The sequence below is a fragment of the Macrotis lagotis genome, chromosome X (assembly GCF_037893015.1).
Source record: "Macrotis lagotis isolate mMagLag1 chromosome X, bilby.v1.9.chrom.fasta, whole genome shotgun sequence".
Taxonomy (NCBI): domain Eukaryota; kingdom Metazoa; phylum Chordata; class Mammalia; order Peramelemorphia; family Peramelidae; genus Macrotis; species Macrotis lagotis.
This window is the reverse complement of record NC_133666.1, coordinates 621,935,986-621,960,865: the sequence shown is the minus strand read 5'-3', so window position 1 is coordinate 621,960,865 and position 24,880 is coordinate 621,935,986. Positions and strand designations below refer to the sequence as shown.

Genomic DNA, 24,880 nt, shown 5'->3' with positions numbered 1-24,880 from the left:
TGACCCTTGGGTATGTCGGCAGAGCAGAGGAGAGAGATGCTCAAAGAGGAGTTACTCAGTGAAGGAGGGAGCCAAGATTCCAACCCACGTTCCTTGAGTCCAAGTCCAGTATTTTTTTAGATGAGGTCAAACTGCTTCTGAAGACCCTGAGTTCAAGGTCATTTTAAAGAATGCTCTTGCCCTTAATTCTAAGCTGATGGCTTCCAGAGGTAACACTTATGGAGGGGGACATGGGATCTATCTCCAAACCCTGGTCTCCCAAGACCATCATAAGGTAGCCCTGAATGTGCATGGCCCTGGGCACTGTTTCACTCCACCTTGGGAAGACTGCTGTGAAAGATGAAGCTAAAGGAGAAACCAGGCTAAGGAGAGGACTGCCAACACAGAAGGGAAAAAAAGACCAAAAATTGGCTGGGAGAGGGTGTAGTTGGGTGCCTTGGACCCCCTGAAGAAAGATGACCTCTCACCTCCAGTGACTGGTAAATGTTCTTGGATCGGTTCTTGTCAGCTTCCTTGGCAGGAAGTTCGGTCTCCTTAAATTTGAGGAACTGACACCAGAGGATCTGTGAAAAGATGTTGATGTGAGGGGGCTCTCTGAGGTCCAGCAACCTGAGAAAGAGCCTACAGGTCTCCAATTAAGTCCTTAACTCTGAAAGAAACGGACTATCCTAATGGATCTATAAGGTTCCTTCCCAGCTCTAAGACTGTAATCCTGCAGCCAATTAAGCTGCCATTGAACCCTTCCAATGGGGAGGTTCCTATAGACCATCATCAGAGAGCCTTGGTTGGGGTTAGGCCCAGGCTCTTGGCAGGGTCTTGAAAGAGCACCCAGGGTGGTTGATACTGCTGGGAGAACAGCCTCACAGTGACTGCTAGGCTCAGAGGATGTGGCTTCCCTCTCAGGAAAGGATAGTGCCCCCTCTTCCCAAGGCAGCCCATTTCACTTGGGATAGCTCTCACTATTAGGAACTTCTTCCTTCCATGAAGACTAACTCTATTGCTTTCATCCACTGCTCTCAAATGTGCCCTCTGGGGTCATGCCAAACCAATCTAATCTCTCTTCCATGTGACAATCTTCCAAACACTTGAAGACGGCTGCCATGTTCTTTCTAAATCTCCACTTCTCCAGTCTACACTTCCTCCAAATAAAATGTATATGGTATGATCTCATGGCCCTTTACCATCCTGGTTGCCAGGGAGGGAAGGAGAACAAGCTGGGAAGTGTTTGTCCAATTGACCTGAGGGGCCAGATACTCAACAGAAACCCAAACACCAGAGTCCAATGGGGGAACCTCGAGGGAGGTTACTGAGAGTCTGAAAAGTCCCAAGAGCTTGAGGAAAGGAAATAGGAGGCCAGGGATGGAAGCGTCCTGACCCACTTTCCCAAATCAGAAAGGGGTGGGTGGCTGTCTTATTGAAGCAGTAGGAACACACTCACCCTTCTCCAAGATGGCTCTCTAGTTAGAATTTATATGGCATTTCCCATGTACTAAAATCTCTAAAATTATTATCAACCCAGGAAGGTAGGTGTCATTATCAACCTTTTACAGATGAGGAAACTAAAGTAAAAAGATATAAAATGATTTCCCCAGGGTCACACAGTTAGTAAACACCTGAATTTGAATTCAGGTCTTCCTAACACTCCAGGTCTGGTGACCCATCCACTGTGTCCCTCTGGTGGGGCCAGACAAGGCAGGAAAGAGGAAAGTACCATGGTAGCATCTTGGCCCTATGTACCTGTATGTTTTTCTTGTTTCAATGGTACCTTGGTTCTTGAGCTACCTCAAAGCAGGCTGACCTGGAGAGCTCAGACCTGTCCTAGAGCTGAGAGGCAGGGAGGGGCCCCAGGGCACAAGGAAAGCTGCCTACCTCTGTCTCCTCGTAGCTTGTGGAGAACTTGCGCTCCTCAAAGGCAATGATATGCTGACGGATCCACTGGAGTAGCAACATAACCAGCTCCCGGTACTCCTGCCAGCGAAGCTGCAGCTCCTGTCCCAGAAAGCAGTTCTTTTTTTTTATTTTATTTATTTATTTATTTATTTATTTTTGCAAGGCAAACAGGGTTAAGTGGCTTGCCCAAGGCCACACAGCTAGGTAATTATTAAGTGTCTGAGACCGGATTTGAACCCAGGTACTCCTGACTCCAAGGCCGGTGCTTTATCCACTACGCCACCTAGCCACCTGAAAACAGTTCTTACAGATAGAAAGGCCTGGCCCAGGTGTCCACAGGGAAGAGGAGAGACCCCACGACCCTCCCCATTTAGACAAGCCAGCTTCTTCCCCGTTCTTATCACTCACATTGGCCTTCACCCCATCTTGCACGTCAGGTACCCGAGGCATGGCATCATACAGGGATGACACATAGGTGATGATGGATTTTTCATCTGGCTGGGGAACATCCACATCTGTCCAGGAAGAGATGAGGGGAGGTTTGGGAACTTAAAGGGGTACAGGCTTACCTCAGGGAAGAAGGGAAGAACAGGCAGCAATGGACCAGCCCCCCCCTTTTTTTAGGTTTTTGCAAGGCAATGGGGTTAAGTAGCTTGCCCAAGGCCACACAGCTAAGTAATTATTAAGTGTCTGAGGTTGGATTTGAACTCAGGTACTCCTGACTCCAAGACCCACAGGTCTATCCACACTGCACCACCTAGCCACCCCAGACCAGCCCATTTTAAAGGGACCACACGTACCCTCAGGGTCCAGCAGCCGGGTGACCCCTAGCTCCCGCTCAGCCACATTGAACGCCTGGTCCAGGTTCTCCAGGTTGCTCTGCTGGTAGACTTTGTTCATGTCGATGAGCATGGGTCTGTAAGAAGAAAGGATGAATGACATTAGGTGATCTGGGGCCCTTCAAGGAGTCCCCACTCTAAGGTTGCCTGGAATCCCACCCACCCCCCACACTAGGCAAATAAAGGAAAGAGGTGGAGGTGGGGCAGGAATGGAAGAAGTGGGAGATGGAGGAAACAAGAGAAGAGGGGGAGGGGAGGAGGTGGGAGACAAAAGAAAGGAAGGAAATAATGGCACAGAAAGGGAGCGGGGAAGAGGAAAGGGAGGATAAAGGAGCTGAGAAGAAGGGGCCCAAGGAGGGGAGAGAAGCCCAGGGTGCCTACAGCTCTCGGCAGCGCAGAGTGGAGTGGACGGAGTACAGTTCACCACTGAGGTAACTCTCTCCCCCGTCTTGAAGGCCATTGAGCGGCAGGTCCTGGGCTCCAGAGGGGAGACCGTCCTCACACAGCATAAGCACCCGCTCTTCCCTGCCACCGGCAGTCTGGGGCCCCTTCCTCCGGGGCCCCTTCTTCCGCTTCCCCTTCACGAGGGCACTCATGTCCCCTCAGTCTACAGGTATCTCCTGTCCCCTGCCCTCTCTCAGGACAACAGTTCTGGTCCCGGGGCCCGACCAGCCCCAAGGAGGCACCACTCGACAGCCGACCAGCCCTGCTATGGGGTGCCTAGAGTTGGTTAGCTCCTCCTGCTTAGCTCAAGCTTAAGGCAAGGGCTGGGAGGAGGCAGAGAGAAGCCTGCCCAAACCCTGCACAGACTCGCCCCCTCCCATCCTGGAGAAGCCATACAGCAGCCATAGCCTGGAGCGGCCCATTCCCACCCCACCCCACCCCATGCCACCCCACCCATCCCACCACCAGCCTGGCAGCAGGCAGGATTTGTCCCTCCCTCAGGGACTCCCCCCCTCTCCGCTGCAGGGCCAGGCCTGCCCAGTCAGGGACAGGCAGCAGAAGATGCCACAACTTGTCTGCAATTCTGTCGACTTTGCAATAAAGGAATCTCAGGTAGCCCACCCAGCCATGCACCTCACATGATAAATAATAAGAGCACTTGTCACAAGTTTCCAGCCCCCTCCATGTGGGGTAGCCTGGCTGTTCTAGCAAGGGAGTGAAGTCTGTCATCCCAGGAGCCTGAGTTGAGAAACTGGGGAGATCAGAATAGGTGGTCCCCTTCCTTACTCACCAGGATCTTCTAACAATAATAACTTTAAAGTTTGCAAAGAAACTCACATGTATTATCTCATTTAATCCTCACAACAGCCTGGGGAGGCAAGTGTTATAAATACCCCCCCCAATTTTACAGAAAAGTGAAGTGAGGTGCAAGAAAGGTTCAGAAGACCTTGAATGCTCGGTTAAGGGTATTGAAGCAACCTGGAGTTGTAATAATAGTCATCTGAACCTGTCCAGTCACACAACTATTAAATGTCTCAGACAGGATTTGAATTCTTTCTGCACACAGGGAGACAACAGGTAAATTGTAAAAGGTAAAGATAGGTAAGCATACAGAGTATGGGGTTAGCCACTCCCCTAACTCATCTCCTAGTCAGTTCTCAAGAGAATCTACCCCAGCAGTTCCTCTGAGGGCCTTGGTAAGTCAGAAACTTTTTTCTGGGGCAGAGTTGGAGGATGTATATTCCTCAGTAGGAAATGAAGGGGGCTCCCTATCCTGCCCTAGGTCCTGGAAATCCAGAACTCTCCAAAAGAGAGACTGCCTAGGGAAAGAAAATTGGCAAGGTGGGCCAGGTATGGGTAGCCATCTACTGACTCACCCCTAGCAGCAGTACCAGCTAGACATCCGAACATGCTCACTCCAAAGGGAATGCAGAGCCTGGGGCAAAGGTTGGGGCCAGAAGCCAACACAGATGACAGGGCAGAAGGGAGAGAAAAGGGAAGAGCGGGAAGGAGGGACCCAGGTAGAAAGGGCACTGGTTTCAGTCAAAGCACCTGGATAACTAACTACCTGTGTGATCTTAACAGACCTCAGTATCCTCTATAGGATGAGGGGAACTAAAGGGACTTTAAGGTCCAAGCTCTAACTCTATGATCCTGAGAAAACATGAGACTCAGGACCTGAACTGCTCTAAGTCCCTCACAGTTGAGTGGCAGGAGTCACCAGGTCAAAAACCAGTACCTGTGCCCCTAACGATAATAGTACAGTGATAAGAGTAACAGTCATGGCACTTACAAAATAAATGATTAATACATGTTTACTGATTGATTATCGATTAAGAACCCAGGAAAAAACTGACTCTTCCTCTCTCCCATCTCCTCAATCCTGGAAAAAGCTGCCCTATAGTGTGCAAACTTGTCCTAAGACCACAGAAAATAGTTGGAAGGGGCCTTTGAGATCATCCCCTCATTTTACAAATGAGGAATCAGAGACTCAGAGAGATAAAAGCAACTTGCCCAGGGTCACGCTGCTTCTAAATAGGTAGAAATCAAACCCAGATCTTCTTGACTCTTAGAGCACTAGCCCCAGAGTCAGAAAGACTTGAGTTCAAATCCAGCCTCAGACACTTGCTAGCTGAATGACCTGTTTGTCTCTTTTCCTCTTTTACCAAATGGAGATCATAATAACACTGATCCCCAAAATTGTTGTGAGGATCAGATGAGGCAATAATTGTAAAGTGCTTAGGATGCCTACAAGGCCCTCTGAATTCTAGCCTCAATCAATCACTCCAATCTCAGGTGTCTTCTGCTCCAGTCACTCATCATCCCCCAAACTTAACCCATGACCCCTTGGTATTTATCATCTAGGAATCATTTCACTTTCTGTAAGTATGTTCTGCCTATCCCCTTAGAATACAAAAATCTTCACAACCAAGGGCTGGATCTCACACCTCCATGTAGTTTTCCATGTAGCTCTGGTACCTGGTACATAGTCCTCCCCTACCTGGGACCCTGGAGGACTCAAGAGATGGGTGAGATTGCCCAGGGTCTGCCCTGCCCTTACTTGTGCCGGTGAATGATGGCATTGAAGAGGCGCCCATCCCTCCAGCTAGCAGTGAAGTTGTCACAGCGCAGACCCTGGTAGCCTTCCACCATCCGCTGAGACCACAACAGCAGCTTCTCCTTGGCAGTCATATCCTCGGACTGACCACTCACCTGGATGTCCGAGATCTAAAAGGAGGGAGTGTGAAGGAGAGGTGTGAGGTCACGTAAGCAGCCACTGTGTCCTGCACTAAGGTTGTCCCAGTAGGAAGCAAAAGAGGAGTAAGCAACCTCAGAACAGAAGAGAGAAGCCAGACCCTAACCCAAGCCCACTTAGCACCCAGGAACAGGATGTCAGGTGACCCAAGCTCTTCATGTTGGACTGTCCTTTTTCTCAGTACAAACTTCAGCAGCCTTGGCCATCCTATCTATCCCTCCCCTTCCCTCTCTCCAGGGTCAAGACCAAAGGTCAGCTAATTAAACTCGTCTTGAGCATGAATTGGGGAGGAGGGGGCAGCTGGGTGGCACAGTAGATAAAACGCTGGTGCTGGAGTTAGGAGGACCTGAGTTCAAATCCAACCTCAGAATCTAGCTGATATCAATGAGTCAGCCCAACCCCTGAGCCTTCACTTCTCCAAATCACTTAACCCCACTGCCTCACAAAAAACCAAACAAAAAAAGTGAATTGAGCAGTCCTGAGCAGAGACACACCCTAGAGCAGGACCTCTAAGCCACAAGCCACCCTCTTTTCCTTCCCAAACTGGCATAAGGAGATAAATGGGCCTTAAGGCCTGTGCTGGTATATGCCTATTTCTAAGCCCATAAAGAAGAGAAGTGGCAAAATGCATCATCTTAAACACTTCTTCCAAATGTCCTGAGGCAGAGGAAGGGGCCATGAAAGGATAGTTCATTTAGGAGATGCAGATTTCTTCCTACATGGATGCTAAGAGACCCTTGTAGGGCCCCCCCCCTGACCCCTGTCTAGGTGGCTCTATCTATCTGTCTCTTGCTCTAAAGTCTGTCAGATTATCTCTCCATCTGGATAGTGACCTCCCTGTCTATACGTGCGTGCACATACACACTCATCTGGGAACCTATCTCTGGGGACTATTGTCTACATAATACTGTAGCTATTCCTTCTGGGTGCCTGGTGGCCCCATTCTTCCACAGTCTATCTAACTGTCTGTCTGTCTATCTGTCTGCCTCATTGACTCAGACCATCGTGCCAATCAGACTCCACCCCATACAGGAATCAGATGTGTTTCCTGTGCTTTTGGCAGTGGTTGGCACCGGATAGCAATGAGTCAGCCCAACCTCTGAGCCTTCACTTCTCCAAAGCATTTCCCCTCCGGGGGTGGCAGCTGTTTTCCCTCTCTGAGCACATTCCTGGATAGATAGGCACTGCCATTCATAGGAAAGGCCAGAGGGAACTGCCCAAAAACATGGATGTTGAAGGAGGAAGACTCCCACCCCAGCTCTTGGACACAGAGACCCAGGGTACTCTGAAAACAGAGTCATACTTTAGACAGAAAGACCTCCACAAAGCTGGCTCCACTCCCCACTGGGGTGGGCTGATCTCCAAATTCCAGGGCACAACAATGTGTTGTTCCCATTGCCTGCAGTCTAGTCGACTCCATGCCAAGATAGATGGAAGGCTCCCTGAGAGCAAGGACCATTGAACTTCTGCCTCTATACTCCCAGAATCTAGTTCAGTGCTTAGCCCTAGGAAGAAGCTTAACAAATACTTATGTTGCTTGCCATCCCAAAGAGAAGCGCATCTCTTTATTCTTAGCCTCACATGGTCTAACGTTTCCCAATGTTCCATGTGCTACACTATCTCTCCAAATAAAAGTCCCTTAAGGATAGGAGCAATGTCCTTCTTTATGTTCCCCACAACCCAAAGTACATAGTCCATGCTCAAGAAGGACTTACTGATTCTTGAACTGCTTAATAGGAAGCCTCCTTTATTTTCTTGGAGCCACCATCCCCTGCTATATCACCCTTACTATACATCAGAAAGCCCCTAGGGCTGTGTATACTTCTATGCACCACCTGACATGGCCTTTCACTTTCTTAGCATCATCTAGATCTTTCTTCTTGGTGTCTAACTGCAGTGTCCCGCCTGCCTTCAATCCCAAAGAGAGCTTCCTTTCACAGACCAGAACCCTAGAGCTGGAAGGGATCTCTGAAACCATCTAATTCAACTCCCTAACTTCGCAGATGAGGGAAATGAAGTCAAAGGAGGTTAAATGATTTAACCAAAGTCAAACAGCTAGAAGTAAGGTTTGAATTCCGTATTCTGACTCCAAAGTCTGGCTTCTTTTCTATCATATCATACTGCTTGCTTCCCCAAGGCAGGTTTTGTGAGGTTAACTAAACCATCATGTTTTCCAGCTCCCCTTAGTATGACAGCAGTTCAAGGGCCTCCCCCCAACCCCCAGAAGCCCACCCTCTCCTGTTCCTTCAGCTGTCTGGGCAGTTTTATCCTTGAATATCAGCAGAGGATCTAAGATGCATGGTTCAGAGAAGGCAATCTCTTTACCTGGAAGTGCAAGATGATGGTCCATATCAAACCCAGGGTGAGCTTGGGGTTGCCATCAGCAATATCATCATTCCTGATGTTCACCAGTTTCACCTGCAACCAAATTTCCAATGTGTCAATAATAACTCCAGAGCCAGCTCTGGACCCTGATCAAACCAAGTACTCAGAGGGGTTAGGCACCTGAGGATTCTCAGGACAGAAAGTCCCAGGGATCAGGGTCAGGTCCTGAATGTTCAAGGAAATTAGATCCCAGGAATGATTAGATAGAGAGAAAATGTCTTTTGGTCCAAGTTTGATCCCAGGGAAAGGTCAAGATCAGACTTCAGAGTATGGTTTCATCTACAACTATATTTCCAAATATGACACTCCTCAGAAGTTCTAGGATTCCAGGACTAGACATGAGACTCCAACAAAATCCTAAACAGGAAAGGTCGGGTAGTCAAGGCCCTGGAGATGTTCAGAACAGAGAAGTTCTGGGTCTAGTACCCAAAATACTCAGAACAGATACTATGTCTCACCTGTCGATGTTTGAGGTAGTCCAGGGCAATTTGGACATTCTGCAGCTTGTGGAAGCGCATTCTTCCTTTTTCCCGTGGCTAAGAGGGAGGAAAGAAGGGAAGCAAGCTAAATCAAAATTTCTTCTAAGGGTGGGGAGGGACCTTCTTGGCCCTAAGATCTTTTGCAACTTTTTTTTCCTCTTTTTCTACCCACACATACACACAGAGATACACACATTTCCACAGGTTCATCAACAACCATCCCCTAGGGATGCTCAGAACAGGGCAGTTCACCCACTGACCCTCCCGCCACCCCACTCCTACCCCAGCCTCTTAGCCTCTACATGCAGCTTGGCCTGGCTGGGACCACAGCTCATCTGAACTCAAGTGGGGTGTGCCCACTGGATACTCGTCACAGAAGCTGCCCTGCTCTGAGCAAGGCTCAGAGCTCCCAGGGTTAGAGCCAAGGGCAGGTTAAAACCCAGGTGAACTCAGCTGTACTCAGTCCCCACCACTCACAGAACTAAAGCAGGTAGCATAGGGTTGTGCCACCTGGGCCCTTAGTTCTGTGAAGACTGCTGCCCTGCCCTCCCTTCATTCTTCACCAAGCAAGGTAAATGAGGGGAAGGTGAGGAGGAGGGGAAGGGATGAGATCTGGGGAAGGAGAAGGAACAAAGAGGGAAGCCTCCTCATAACACAAGATGGGGGAAAGGGAAAGACCTGACTACCATGGAGCCACCTTTACTCCTTTAGAGAATAGGACAGGAGTCCAGGCTCTGCCTGGTCAAGGGAAAGGCACAGAGTTTCCCTGGGAAATCCTGCTGCTTATGTTGGTCTGAGGCTGAGGGAAGGAAGGGGTTTGTAAGGAAACAATAGCAAGGAAACCCTAGTCTGGCTGAGTAGCCCCTCCTCCAATTCCCAACAACAACTGGACTCCGCTTTTTCCTCATGATCCAAGTTCCCAGGACCCTTCTCTCCTGCCATAGGTCCTGATGGTTAAGGTTTCCAACAAATACCCACAAGCCTGTGCTCGACTCCCATTATAGAAATACAGCGTCTTCTGGAGTGGCCCCCTTGGGTAAAGGCCAAGGGGCCAACCTGGGCCTTACTCATTAAAATCAGGAGAGTTAGGAGGCCAGGGCCTCTGGTATGAGCTTGGTCTTCAATCCTTTCCCTTGGTGCATAACGTTACCCCACGGGAGCCCTGTTTCCTTAAGAAGACTACACAGGATTTCCCTGAGAATCAGACTTTTCAACTCTCCTCTCCATTCCCACTTCCCCTTCCTCTTATCCCTCCCTGTTCCACCCAGATCCCTAGGAATGCACTCAAACCCAGATTCACGGACACTCAGAAAACATTCTTGCTTCTTGCTTCTAACTAAACAAGAATCCCCTTTACCACCTCCCTGACAGTATTCTTTCAGCCTCTGCTTGAAGACCACTAGTAAAGAATGAAAAACTCACGACCTCTTATGGCAACCCATTCCATTTGGGGCTAGCTGTAATGATTAGTAAGATTTTCTTATATCAAAGTGAAACTGGTAACTCTACCCACTACGTCTAGTCCTGTGCCCTCTGGGAAGCTCAGGCAAGTGGCCAATCCAAGAGGCACTATCGGGCCCTAACATAATCCTCCAGCCAAGGCTCCAGTCTCCTTGTATACACATCCTCCAGGTGCATGCACACACTACCCATCCAGGCCACACACCCATGCCCGCAGTTAGTTAGCAGAGGTAGTAGCAGAGCTATGATTGGCTGTTTGGGGCATGATGTCAGTTATAGACAATCTTCTTCAGCTGCTCTCCCGCAAAGATCCCGCACACATCTCCCTGAGGGGTCAGGGCTGACATCATGACCGCAGCAGCCAATGGCAGAGCCACATGTCCTGGGACATGTCACACGTGGGCCACCCCGCCGAGGGCAAACAGGACAGAATCACTCACCAGGCGTAAGTTCCTGATTACGTCACGTTCCCTCGGCTGCCCGGCCGAAGCGGGTCGGGCAGTAGGCAAAGGGTAAAGGGCAGAGGTCAGGGGTCAGAGTCCAAAGCCGCAGAGAAGTCAAAGCAGAGTGTACAGTGAGGTTAATATGTTAGGGCCTGGCTAGGTCAGCCCAGGTAGCAGGGCCAGGGTTCCCAGCCCTAAGGGGAAGGGGAGGGGAGGGGAAAGAAGAGCAGGCAAGTAACTTTGAGGACCTATGAGAATAACTCACAGGTCAAGGGAGGGTTGCAGGAGTCTATAACATGTCAAGGGGCCGGGACAAAGGCTGTTGGGACTGTAGGTCCTGACAGGGCAGGACAAAGGTCCGTGGCCACTGCGGAACAAATAAGCAAGTGGGATGGACCCCAGCTCTGGTGGGAGACCCCTAAGGTCACTACTGTACTGAGGACCCTGGAACAGGGCAAACCAGAAGAGCCTCAGACCTGAAGGACACCTAGCTGGGGCTATCCCTGGGCAGGAGGGAGGGAAGCAAGATCCCAGAATCTTTTTGGGACAGCCAGGACCAAAGGGGAGCCCTGGCTCCCAGCTACTTCTAGGAGAAGGAACATCTCCCTAGGACAGGGAAGGAAAAACAACACAGTGGGACAAGGACAAGCTGGCTGGGGGGGCTCAGGAGTGAGGGCTAGGAGGATGAGCTGGAAGGGTCCCAAAAGGAAAGGCACTTTCATACCCGGGGAAAGCAAGCAAGCAAAGCAGGCAGAACCTCAAGACCCTGGGGTCACCTACCAGGCTATCTCCTGAGAGCACCTCCAGGAGGGAGATGAGATTGTGGCCATCTCGGAGGTCCTCATATAGGTCACTGATGTGTCGCTGCGCCTATGGAAAGACCAAGAATCAGTCGAATGTGCTATGCGTGACTGGCAGCAGAAGAGTGGAAAGCACCCAAAAGTCAAAGTGACTAAAGACCCCAAAGCAATAGGGTTCTCAAACGATGGACAGAAAGGGGAAGAAGGCCTTGAAGGCCATTGAACCATAAAAACCTTCCTTTCCCCTCCCCAGGGCAGGCCGGGCCACAGAGAGTGGGGCGGCACAGCACTTATCATCTAGGTAGGATGAGTGGTCCTGCCACATAGGGAAAGAGAGGGAAAGAGAAGGGAAAATATCAGGTGGGATGCCAACTCCCCCCCCACACCCCAAGGCAGCAAATCGACCACCTACCTCTGCTCTCCAGTGCTACAAGGAACCAACCAGGAGGGAGGAAAGAAGGATGGAAACAGTAGACAGGAACAGAAAGAAAGAAAGGGAAGGAGCAGGAACAGCAGGAGGAAGAAAGACAGAGAAGAGAGTAATATTTCAGAGAGATGAAGGAAAATGAACAGATTATAGGGAATGGCCATGAGGCCTAGAAGATGCCTGGCAAGGTCACTACAAGCTTAAGACTGAGCTAGCCTAGGGCCACAGGTTCCCTCAGCTCTATCCCCACCCTTCAGCTTGGCTTCTGGGGTTTCTACTTCTTTCCTCCTCTTCCTCCCAGGGTCAGCTGAGGCAATGGAGGCCAGGGAGCCACCCAGAACCCTAGACCATCCCTTTCTCTCCTTACCTTGATGAGGTGCTTGTTGACCCACTTGGTGAAGGTTTTCTTCTGCACCCGGTCCCGCTCATCTGGTCAGAGAGAAGAGTCAAGTTTAGTCTGAAACTGAGGAAGTTATCATTGGAGACTGGTTGAAACAGAGAAAGCCTAGAGACACTATGAGTCACTCATACCGACCGAGGAAATCACAGGAAATGGGTAATCCAGGGACGGGGTATGAGGAGAGGGGAACCCCAGTGGGCCATCTGAGCAGTGGGAAATATTCCCATCTATTCCATTGCCCACCAGGGGCCAAAAATAAGGACTAACAGTAGCAGTTTCCATCTTTCTCACCCTTTATGGCTAAAAGATACTTTCATATACATTTGAGCCTTACAGCAACCCTGAAAGACAGATAGAAGATCACTATTTCCATTTTGCAGATGAGGAACTTGGGGCTCAGAGAGGTTAAAGTGATTTGTCCAAAGTTATATAGATTTTTAATAGTAGTGGACCCATTTGCTGGAACCAGGGCCAATGACAGTGTCTCAATAATCTAGCTTCTATCCACCAGCCCTAAATCCATAAACCATAACTGGTAGAAACCCCAGGGATGTCTCCTTATGAAGGACCCTCCCCTACTCTCTTCATCTCTAGGAAAAGCAGACAGAAGTAGCCTAGGCCTTCCCATCCCTCTTTAAAAGACCAGAACCATTGGTCAGGAAGAAGGGAAGTTTGGGGCCCAAGCTCAGACCCAGCTCTAAGGGGGTTAAAGACGGAGGTAGGGGGAGGGGAGAGAAAAATAAGGATTAAATTGTAGAGCTCTCCCGGGCTTCCCAAACCCAGGCAGGTCAAGCAGGTGATCTCCCAGGAAACAGAACTAGGAGAAGAAGGCAGGGGAACCAAGAAGAGCCAGGCATCTCCTGCTCAATTCCCCCATTGTCTCTCCTCCCCAAGACGGGTAGGCTCCCACCAGTCCAGCCTTGGGCTGGCAGCCGCACCCCAGAGCCCACGGAGCATGTCCTGGCCCGTCCCCCACCCCCACAGCAAGTCAGGCTTAGGATGGCCCCTCCCAGCTAGGCTTCCCCTTGATGCTGTGGTGCCAGCCTGAGGATGGCCTGGGTCTAGGAAGGAGCCTTCCTGCCAAGCTGGAGCACCTAGATTGGCTAGCCACTCTTTGGCCACTTTGGGCTTCAGTTTCCCGCTCACCCCCACCTGCCCCCCCACAAAGCAGAAAAGGGAATCACTGTTTCTTTCCACCCCACCACACCTGAGACAGAACAATCAGACACCACACACTAGACTGCCAGATCCCCTACTCTGTCTGGCAGTAAGAAGAGAAAGAAGAGAAAAGATGAAGGACCAGGTTTCGACAGGGGAGAGGGGCTAAGCCAGTCCTGCAGCAGGGTAAGGAGGAGGAGCCCTATTTCAGAGTGAAGACCTCCCTTTTCCCCACCCACATTCCCCAGTGAGGAACCCACCCATAAGTTTTTGCTCCTTCTCCCCTCTCCTATCCGAGTCCCACCACCACCACCACCACAACCACCACAACCACCGGGAGCATAATAGCAGGGATCAATGAAGAAAGGCTGCAAAGAGCCCCAGATCTGCTTAGTAAGGAGGATAGAGCCAGGCTCCATAGCTTGGCCCCTTCTCCCCCTCTTGGAAGAGATGTTAGAGGGGCAGGCGGTACAGAAGGGAGGGCCTAGTGCCTTTCACTGGCAATGCCCACCTTCACCTGTCTGAGGCAGGAGCCCCACCCCACTCCTCACTATCCTTGTCCGGCTTCTCTCAACCCTGCTGAACCCATCTCCCTCTACCTTATGAGGTGCTGGCCTCTGATCAAGTAGATCCTTAGGATCTTCTTTCCCGTGCATATACACACCTGACCAGGGTTAGGGAAGCAAGCATGCCCACTGCTTCTACTGACCCCTGGGGCTCTCTGATGGCACTGTCCCATTCTTCCAAGTCTATTCCGAATGAGCAGCCCAAGGCCTGCAGCCAGCTGTTAACCACAACTCAGTGGCTTCAGTCCCTTGCCTGCTTGGCCCCAAGAAGGCCCTATGCTCTATAGAATCTACAAGGCTCCCACCTCTCCAGAGCCCCAGTACCACCCCACTGAGTGGCCCTGCTCGCCAGATACCCCCTTTAATTTCAGGTCTAGTAGAAAGTTCACCAGCAGAGCTACATAACCATTTCTAGTCTTCCAGTCAGCTCCCCAAAGCCAACTGGTCCCCTTAAAGTGGTTCTCACCTGGGACAGCCCCAAAGTTTGGCTCCCTTTCCCTCCACCCTCCCTCTACCTGCAGTCAGGTAGCAGTCTCTCGCCCAGGAAAGAGGGAGCCAGTCTTGCTACCTTTTTTGCCCTCTGAAGCCCTGAGGACAGCCAGGTAGAGGTTGTCCTCAGAGTTGGTTCTCTTCTGCACAGGGTTCTGGGCCTCCTGGCTCTTCAGTCTCTGCCGCGACATGGTCCCCTTGCCCAGAGGAGCCGAGGGGAGGCAGGCTCTAGATGAGATGCCTGGCCTGGCCCGGTCTGAAGGGCTCCCACCCAACCGACCCACCAGGATCCCCCGGCGGAAGGGAGGAAGGAGGCGAGCAGCGGCACTGGGCTGGGCTGGGCTGGGCTGGGCTACAGGCACTTCCTCTGCCTGCCCGAATACTGTAAGCACAAAAGTTAGTGTGGCCACTCCCAGGCTCCGGCTTCACTCCCAGAGCTACTGCTGCCGCCGCCGCTGCCTCCGGTGGAGAAGCTGCCCTGCAGCCTGATCCTCGGCTTTCTTCCGAGCCTGGCCCAGCCCCCTGCTCCCCTCCCACCCAGAGGTATGGGGCTGCTCCCAGGACTAGGTGTGCCCCAGGCTGGGCGGGGTGGGGCGGGGCAGGACCCCAAGAGGCGGGAACTCCTTTCGGTGGGTCTGCACATCCTAAGGCTCGGCCTGCTAGCCAGAAACAGGAAACCACCATATAGTTTCTTAACCACTACCACAGCAGGGACTAGGCAAGCCAAGCCACAGCACGGGAGGGCAGGCAGGGGTGGCTAAGATTAACCAGTTCCTCTCCTGCCCAAAATCCAGTCATCGGTGTCCAAGGCTAAAGCAAGCCAGGCCAAGAGAAGCTGGGTCCAGGGGAGAGGGACGGGGGACCCCAACACACACTTTCTGGCAGCCATCTAGTTTGCAAGCCCCAAGCCCAGGATGGTCCTCTCCCCTTCAACAGGCCCAGTTTCCCCTGGGGATTCCAACTAGACAAGGACTAGAGTAGCCAGGCAGCCTTTGGCTTGGGAACTGGCCCCATTTCTGTGCCTCCTTGGGTCACCCCCCCCACCTCCATCTTGGCATTCAAGCTCCAAAGTCCCTAACCATTCCTACCACCTCTCATTACCCATACTAAAATTTGATAAATTCTAAGTACAGGGTGAGTAAATGCTTAGAAACAACACCACAATGAGTCACAAGAAAGGCTGGCTGTCTATAGGTCCTATTCAGGTCTGAATTCAGCCCCAACAGTTATTTTAGATTTAAAAGTCGATAAAAAACAAAGCTTTGTTAGGATGGGGCAGAGGCACTGAAGAAAGCAGTGAAGGTTAGCAGACAGAGCATTAGAGTAGGAGACAGGAAAGATGTGGATGCAAATTCACATAACTCTCTTAAATCTCAAAGGTCTCTTCTATAAAACAGAGGTGATTGTAATAGCAACCACCTAACAGAGTTGTTTTGAGGGGAAAAAAATCAGCAAAATGGCTGGTTTTGTATTACTTCAATGGCTAAATAAATATGCACTGATTTATTATTATTCCTTGACTTAGACTTTCTCTTCACCCAACTGGGCCCAATGGGTCTTTTCAACAAGGCCATACCATCTTCTCAAAGAAGTCACATCTCTGTGTGAATGCCACCTCTGCTCATCTGGACATCTAGTCAGTGGTGTCCTACAGATAAAGCCCAGAGTCATGTCCAAATTCTTTAGACTAGCTTTCAAGGTGCTGTCTCCATTTGGACCCATCCTACCTAAGCAGTCTTCCCTCTTACTGTTCTTTATCTGAGACTGCCAATTCTAGTCAGGCCTAGATCCTCATTCACAACTAGGCCAGGAGCTGTCCAAGGGCAGCAAAAATAGTTCCTCTTTCCATCTCTATCAGAGCTAAGTTGTTTTATTTATTTATTTTTTAACAAAGCAGTCAATCAGTAAAAGCTGCCTGGCTGAAGCCCTATTTGGCAAGTGACAAAAAAAATCAATACAAAACTCTACATTCCACCCTGCTTCCATTTCAAGTCCTGGTATCTCAGAGAATGCAAAGTCAATTCTCAGCTCCCATCCCTTCTTGCAGACAAACCTCCCTCTCCATTATTTAAAATTAATTCTTTTAGTTCTGGCTGTTCCTCTCTAGGAGTCTGAGTCCTTCTCTGGAAAGCAAGCCCTGAATTCAAAAAGACTTTAAGTTCAAATCTGGCCTCAGGCACTTACCAGTAATGTGACCCTGGGCAAGTCTCTTAACCTCTGCCTCAGTTTCTTCATCTATAAAATGGAATCATAAGACTACCTATCTCCCAGGATTGTTGTGAGATAAAATAATATTTGTAAGTGCTTTGAAAACCTCAGGTCTCAGTCTAACAGCAACAGGGGGATGATGATGATCAACCTTGATGGACTTGCTCATTCCATCAGTGCAACAATCAGGAGCAATTTGGGATTATCTGCGATGGAGAATACCATCTATACCCAGAGAATGAATTGTGGAGTTTGAACAAAGACCAAAGACCATTACCTTCAATTTAGGGGGGAAAAAATTAACTTATATAATGTTTCTGTCTCTTATACTTTATTTTTCTTCCTTAAGGGTATGATTTCTCTCTCATCACATTCAACTTAGATCAATGTATACCATGGAAACAATGTAAAGACTAACAGAATGCCTTCTGTGGGGGGTGGGGGGAGGAAGCAAGAGTAGGGGAAAAGTTGTAAAAACTCAAAATAAATATTTCTTTAAAAAAAAAAGGAAAAAAGAAAACCTCAGGTCTCTTCTGATTCCTCTTCCCAATTCTTGCTGTCTATTTTCCCAGCCATTCTCTCTGCTCCACAGTTAGAAATCCAGATGGCAAGCTCCCCTGCTCTCACTCTGTCCCTTCTTCTCCATGGCTTCTGTCTATACTAGGTGACTCCATCTCCTTTCAAAACAACCTCAAAGTGAGTTCTGCATGCAAGTCATTGTACTTGGTGTTGGGAAAAACAAATGAAATAGTCTGTGACCTCAGGGAGCTTACATTCTTCTGGGGAAGTTGTAACTTGTACGGTGAGGCAAGTAATAGGTTTAGAGACACAGTTGGATAGAACCTCAGAGATCACCACTTAGGCCAACCACCTCATTTTACAGATGAGTAAACTGAGACCCAGGAAGGATGACTCACCCAAAGCAGTAAGGAAGCCCTAATGCTGTCTAAAACCAGCCAAATCCCCTAAACCTTCCTTGATTCCCAAGTGGGTACATTTGTGGAATAGAACTTACAAGAAGAAAATGCCTCTCTCTCTCAGATGGCAGACCATCCCTTTGTCATTGGACAGAATTTCCTCCCCCTGACCTGCTGGAGAAGGGATATGGAAGGTAACTTCCAGGATCCCTGAGGCAATAGGGAAGAAAACTAAGGGTGGCTCCTATGGTCTTCAGTTCCAGATGATATTAAGAACCCTAAGGAAAGACCAAGTCTGGGCCCCTCTCCTCACTTCTGAGCAGGCCTTCTGTTTAATTCAGCTCCAAGAATGTATTTGTGTCTGAGGTCCTTTGCCCTAGTGCTGCCTGGGTTCAAGGACCTTGCCCCTTCCCACCCAGAGGGACTGCAGGAGCCTGGGCTCCATAGGTAAGTAGTGAGTCATATAGCACTGGGGAGACACCCAGTCACCCATTCCCCACCCTCCCGCACACCCCAGGTAGCATCTGGGTATTGAGGATGAGGTTATCACAGGGCACTTCCTGAGGGTCAAGGGCCCTTCCTTCTTCTACTCCCCAGATGATTGCTGAATCCAGATATCCAATGGTCCAGTTCTCTGCCTCCAGGAGAAAGCCTCTGGCACTTTATTTCTACCCACTGAGCCTCTGGCAGCAGACACCACCTCCCTCCCTCCCCAGAGTGTCAGAGGCCAAAGCCAGAAGAAGAGCCAGGGGGGAGAAAGTGTGGCTTGGGGGGGGAGGGCGGTGGTGACTCAGAGGGTTTCCCTATGCAGAAGCAGAGTCAGATAGAGAGAGGCCCAGGCGAAGGGTAGAGATGAGCCAGCCAGGCTAGAGTTCCAGTGAGTCAGGCCCGGTGGGGCGAGGGGGGCAAGGGGGAAGAGAGCTATGTAGAGAGGAGGGGGTCTGTGGGGAAGTACCAGTGAGTCAGTAGGGAAGGAAGCCGCACCTGTGAGCAGAGGGGAAGGGCTGCAGGGGCTGTGTTTGCTTTTTGGGTGGGGCCCTTCCAGATAACAGACCATAATAACAGAGCAAAGGGACAAAGGGATAGGGATGGAAGCCCGAACAAGGCTCCCCCCAGCCCCAATCTGGGCAGGACTAGACAGCAGGGGCCTCGAGAGTGGTCTGAGTTAGGGGCCAAACAGGCAGGGGAAGAGGGAAGGATGCAGTCATGGGAGGGGGGGGGCGTGCTGGGGAATCCTGGCTCCAGCTTCTAGAACAACAAGCTAGCCAGCTCTGGCATCCAAGAATACATTAAATAAAGCAGAGGCTCTACCCCCCAATCCCCAAACCCTGCATGGAGCCAGCCACAGGGAAGAATGCAACCGCCTCAGAACCACAAGTATTTTCCATTCTCTGGAACATCTGGAGTGATGAGATCCAGCTGTGGGGTTTGCATGATGCACCGGTGTGTCACCAGACTCAGAAATAGATCCACTGCCATTCCACCCCAGTCAAAGCTCCAGAGACTCAAGCTCAGGACTCTCTTCCATCCCCTCAAATCAAGGGGAGGGGGGTCAGAAAAACTAACCTGCCTCCAATCAGGACCTTTTTCAGTATCTTAGATCCAGACCTGAGCCTCACAAATTATGGTTTCCAAATTAACCACTCCTCCACCCCGACCCCCACCCTCATTTTAACTGATGAAAAAAGTGAGTAACCAGAGTTCCAACAAGTAGTAAGCTTCAGGGGTAGGGTTTGAATTCAGGTTCCCTGACTCCACAACCCAGGGCCACCAGACACCCAGCTGCCTCTGAGCGGATAGATCCTGATCTCTGGATAAAGCTCGGATCCAGTCATTACAAGGATCAACCAGAGGAGGGCACCAAAACCCCACAGGTGACAGCAGGTGATACCAGATTGAGTTCAAAGCAGAGAGATGGGAAGAAGGGATAGAAGGGGTGGAGGAAAGGCATCCCTTCCCGGAGATCTCCTCTCCCAAAAGCAGAAGTTGTCAATGGACTAGAAAGGAAGGCAGATGAGAGAGACAGCAGATAAGAGGAGAGGATGTCACAGACGGAGGAAATAGAGGCATGAGATGGAACCAGATGATGTGATTTCCTCAGAGTAGATTTCCTCTACCAACCAAAATGCAACCTACCCATAAAGGATTTAATAAAATCAAGTGCTGGAGATTTAACAGAGACACACAGAGGTTCCATAATTGGCCCAGGATCACACATCTACTATGAGAAGCTAGTATCCAAGAAGCTACTATGAGGAAAGTGAGACTAACAGAAAACCATTAAACAACTTGCCCAGAGCCACCCATTTAGTAAGTGTTGGAGGCAGAATTTGAACTCTGGTCTTCCCGATTCTGAGCTCCAAGCTCTCACCCTAAACCCCACGCAAACCATGATACTTTTCTTGCTCAGTCACTGGTCAAAAAACAAAGGCTCACCTGACAATGGCCCTAGGCCTGCCTCAATGTTTGCATGCTACAACTGTAAAACTCTTTCATCATCATCCCTCCTAACCCCTAGTCCATCCTACAAGGACCAGCTCTCAGCTTCTCAGGCTAACCTCACTCCAGCAAGGATTGATCTTTCCCTCCCCAGAACACCTCCCAGGCTAGAACTCAAATCATTGCTATGCCTCCTAATTTGCTGGAGAACGTAAGTTCCTACCAAGCAAAGATCGCACTCCTCACCTTAGTATTATATCTCACTTCCCACATAATCTGGTTTAGTATTAGATAGATACTCGGGAATTTTCATTAATTTTTTTTAAAAAACAACAAATTTAAGTGTTTCCCTCTTTCTTTCTACCCTATTCCTCCTAACCAAAAGGGAGAGGGGGCCCTACAAGCCAGAAGAGGCCTGGGAATGAATTAAAATGGGTCAACTTTTAGTCAGTTCTTTAGTTAGGATAGAAGCTCCTGTTTTGTAACCTAGAAATCCTAGGCTTAAGAATGTTAATTCATTTTAATGTCCTTTCCCCTTCAATGCCTTAGCAAAGTTTCGAAATTCTTCTACATCCCCAATGTGTTTCCAATGACCTAAAAGAAAAAAAAAGTTCAAAGTCCAACATTTTTAAGCTGTGTGCTACGTGATGAGGACAGATTTTTGAGATCACAGAATCCCAGAGTTAGAGAAAAATCCCAAGGCTCTTGGAGTGGAAGGCCACCCTTGAATAAATAGGAATTCACTGTATAGTAGCCCTGACAACGAAAAGTCATTAAGTAGGTCCTACTGGAAGACCTCCCAAGATAAGTGTTGTGTCCGGTGGGAAGTAGGGGAGATGGCCTCCCAAATTGCCCATCCGATTTTCATAGAGCTCTCATTGTTAGGAAGATTCTCTGGAAGTTGAGCCCAAATAGATCTTTCTTTAAGAAAAGTCATAGAATTGAGAGCTATAAAGTCATTACTGATCATAAAGCTTCATTTTACAGTTTAAAAATACCCTACCTCCTACCTTTCACCCCCTACTCCCACCCCCTCCCAATCCCCTCAAGAGGTGTCACCTCAAGTTGAGAGAGCTTAGAACTCAGAATCGGGAAAGCCCAGAATTCAAATTCTGCCACCAACCTTACTAGATGGGTGGCTCAGGGCAAGTTTTTTAATGGGTTTTCTCTCAGTCTCACTTTCCTCATCTGTAAAATAAAGGCAGAGGAGAAGGGTGAAGCTAAGTGCCAAAGTAGATGGAGCATCAGCCCTGTAGGTTGGAACTCAGTAGAACCAGAGTTCAAACCCAGTCCCAGACACTTGAGTTATCCTGCAAGTCTCTTATCCCTGACTACTTCATAAATTAATTAAAATAAAATGAAGGGGTCAGACTCAATGACTTCTAAAGCCCCCATCTTGAAATCTATGACCCTATGAAGGATCAAAAACTTTGGGTGAAGAAGCTTCTATGACACTTGAAGACACTATTCCAAATCCAAAAGGGCATTCCTTCACTATTCCAGGTAACAGATTTGAGTGAATTCCACTTCCTTTCCCATTTTATATTCTCAACCTTATTCTAAGACCCACAGTTATAAGGAACTAGAGAAAGATTATCCCCAGGCTAAAGAAAGAAACACTCCTGAAAACAAGCTGTATGTAAATAGGGATTCACAGTTTCATAATCTCTTTCTGTTCAATTCTGAATTTGATTTAAACTCAGAATTTTTAAAAATTAAGAATTAATAAATAAGTATATTATAAAATAAACAATTAAAAAAAGGAGAAACACCCAAGGAGGGAAAGCAGATAACATTCGAGACCTCATGGTTGCAAGACTATTTTGGTGTAGAATGAGACATATTTTTAGATACCAACAACGTGTGGATTTGTTTTGTTTGACTGTACTTTTTTTCGTTACTAAGGAGGGTTGGGGGTCGAGACAGGAGGGAGTTACAGGAAAGTGACTGATGAAGAAAAGAACCTCAATAAAACTAAAAGACTATAGTCTGGCTGAGATCCGCCCTCTCCCAGACTCCCTTACCCCTCAAGGGATAGCAGGCTCTTTGTGGGGGCTGCCACCAGTCCCTCCCTGGCCCCTGGGGGTATCTAGATTTTCCCAGCTCTCTGGGAAAAAAACATAAAACATAAAAAAACATAAAACAAGAAGCTCTCTTGAAATAACTAAGCCATGTTCAGATGAAAGAATATGACTTTACTAAATAATTACAGGAAGACCTAACAAAACACAAATGAGGCACAAAAAGCTTAGATGGCTGAGTTTAGAAAGTATAGAGCTGGAAGCTCTGGGTTGAAAAAAAAATTACTAAACCTCAACATTGAGACTAACTCCTAGGCACAGATCCCATCAATGACTTCAGTAATGAATGACCTAGCACTCACTAATGGCTCCCAACCCCAGGACAGTTCAATGCAGTTTTGGACAGTTCTAATTTGGTAGGATGTTTCTTCTGACATTGGGTCAAAATCTGCCTCCCTGTAACTCCCACCCAATATGCTAATTCTCCTTACTAGGACCAAACAAGGTGGCACAATGGATAGTGTGCCAGGCCTGAAATCAGGAAGACCAGAGTTCAAATCCTGCCTCAGACACTTACTAACTGTATGAACCTGGGCAAGTCACTTCACCTTATCTGCCTCAGTTTCCTTATCTGTAAAAACATTACCTTTGCCAAGAAAACTCCAAGTGTGGTTATGAAAATTAAGACACAACTGAAAGTGACTGAAAAACAACAAGTGTTAAACAGAACAAATGTATTTCTTCTTCTACATGTCAAACTTCAGATATCTGACTGCGGGTGCTGCTAGCCTCTATTCTCCCCCTGTCCCTGACCCATCCCACCCAAGCATCTCTTGTTAAACACTCTAAGTTCCTACGATTGATCTTCTTGTGTCATAGATTCAAGTAATGATAATGATAATAGGTAACATTTATATAATGCTTAGCATAGTGCTTGATCCTTATAACAATCCTGGGAGTAGTATGATTTCCATTTTGCAGAAGAGTCAACTGAGGCAAGCAGATTAAGTGATTTGCCCAGGATAAACCAAGTAGTAAGAATCTGAGATCAGATATTTGAAGTCAGGTCTTCCTAATTCCAGGCCCAGCATTCTATCTATTGAGTCACCTTAGCAGGACCTCTCCATCCTGGTCACCTTCCTCTAGACACATTCCAGTTTGCCAATGTCATTCCTAAAATTTGAATGCACCAGACAAAATAATCCAAATAAGTCTGAACAGAAGAGAAAAGAATGCAATTATCACCTCTCTTAGAATGAGACATCCTTTCCATTGCTATAAACTAGATAAATATTGCAGTATAATTAATAATAAGAGGCCAGTTTCAGAGTCAGAAGACCTGAGCTCAAGTACTATGCCAGCTACATAGCTACTGTGTGACCAATCCAAGGCAAGTCTGTTAGAACTCTCAGTGCCCCTGGGCAATGCTCTAAATCTATAATTCCTCCATAATTTACAGATGGAGTTGCAGATTTGCGTCAGTGAAGGGGGTTTCCACACCAAGAAAGCTCCCCACAGATGAAATCACAGATCCAGACTGTACCCCCCCCATTCCACAGGGGGGAAAATGAATTGGATTTTTTTTTCTGGCTATCTTCTCACATTTTTGACTCACATCGAGATTAGTTTGCTAAAACCTCCAAGTCAAGTCTTTCTCACAGGCTACTTTCTAGTCCTCTCTGCCCCATTCTCTACTCATAATTGATTTTTTTTAACTCAAGTGGGAAGCTTAACATTGATTCCTACTGAATTTTATTAGGTTAAGACCATTGTTCAAGCCTGGCAAGGCCTTCTTTGGATTCTGAATTGGAACAGCTTTCTGTCCCAGGTTCAGTTTTTTCTAATACCAGAATCAAAGTGACAATGTTTGAGGCCACCTTATCCATCACATAATGAGATGATGGGCAAACTACCTTTATCTAAGTCTAGCTGAAGTTGGGGGTAATGGTTGCCCAAGTTTTTCCTCTCCTTCCCATCCAGCCCTCATTGCAGCCTCCTGGGAACAAAAGACTAGAAAACAGGGAAGAGGTGCTACAAGTCATGGAGAAGGATAATTACAGTTAGGAGAACTGGTTCCTACAATCACTTTATACATCAAAGATTTCAGTAAACAAAGAGAAGAAGCAACTCAAAGTCATCCAAAAACTATCCCAGATCCCTTAGGGCAGCTAGATGGTGCATAGGGTAGAGTGCCAGCCCTTAAGTCAGAAGGACCTGAGTTCAGATGTGGCCTCAGACACTAGCTGTGTGACCTCAGGCAAGTTACTTAACCCTGATTGCCTCATATCCAGGGACATCTCCAATCACCCTGATTCATATATGGTCACTGGACACGTATGTCTTTGGAGGAGAAAGCAGGCTGATGACTTAGCCTCTCATTCAAATCCAATTTACTTGTATGTCATGGCATCATCTCCCTGATGCCATGGTCCTCTTCAAAAACAAAGGTTAAACATCATCATCATCATCATCATCATCATCATCATCATCATCATCATCATCCTGGACCCTTAAAAATATCCTAGTGCCTTGATCCTAATGAATATTAAAACCGTAGCCAAGCCAAGTGAGACCATACTGGACAAGATAAGAAACACTTCTGATTTATTTATCTGTGCTTTGAGGCATTTCCTCTATTCCTTGACTCCTGCCCATAGCTGAGATGGGTGGGGGGGAACAACACTACAAAAAGGAAGGAATGTGGGGAGAACCTTACAATTTCTCTGGAAGTTCCAATCCTTTGGCTATGGAACACCATT

General features: G+C 48.4%; 1 protein-coding gene across 20 annotated transcripts in view; it reads right to left on the bottom strand.

The window, feature by feature from the left end:
• The window catches only part of PLEC (plectin), a 113,944-nt gene that overhangs the window by 34,049 nt on the left and 55,015 nt on the right, over positions 1 to 24,880 (bottom strand). For 9 of the 20 annotated variants that reach the window (XR_012471862.1, XR_012471870.1, XR_012471872.1 and 6 more), the window contains exons 2-11: positions 12,291 to 12,352; positions 11,909 to 11,923; positions 11,477 to 11,566; positions 8,772 to 8,849; positions 8,254 to 8,346; positions 5,734 to 5,900; positions 2,691 to 2,806; positions 2,299 to 2,405; positions 1,870 to 1,989; positions 468 to 563 (exon numbers count right to left, since the gene is read on the bottom strand). Coding sequence is in view for 1 of the 20 variants with exons in the window: in XM_074203142.1 (XP_074059243.1) it covers positions 468 to 563; positions 1,870 to 1,989; positions 2,299 to 2,405; positions 2,691 to 2,806; positions 5,734 to 5,900; positions 8,254 to 8,346; positions 8,772 to 8,849; positions 11,477 to 11,566; positions 11,909 to 11,923; positions 12,291 to 12,352 (944 nt within the window). In the remaining 19 variants the exon portion in view is untranslated. Of the gene's footprint in view, positions 1 to 467; positions 564 to 1,869; positions 1,990 to 2,298; positions 2,406 to 2,690; positions 2,807 to 5,733; positions 5,901 to 8,253; positions 8,347 to 8,771; positions 8,850 to 11,476; positions 11,567 to 11,908; positions 11,924 to 12,290; positions 12,353 to 14,615; positions 15,033 to 24,880 lie in introns of those variants that run through there. The other 11 variants (XR_012471863.1, XR_012471878.1, XR_012471871.1 and 8 more) reach the window with 3 other exon arrangements.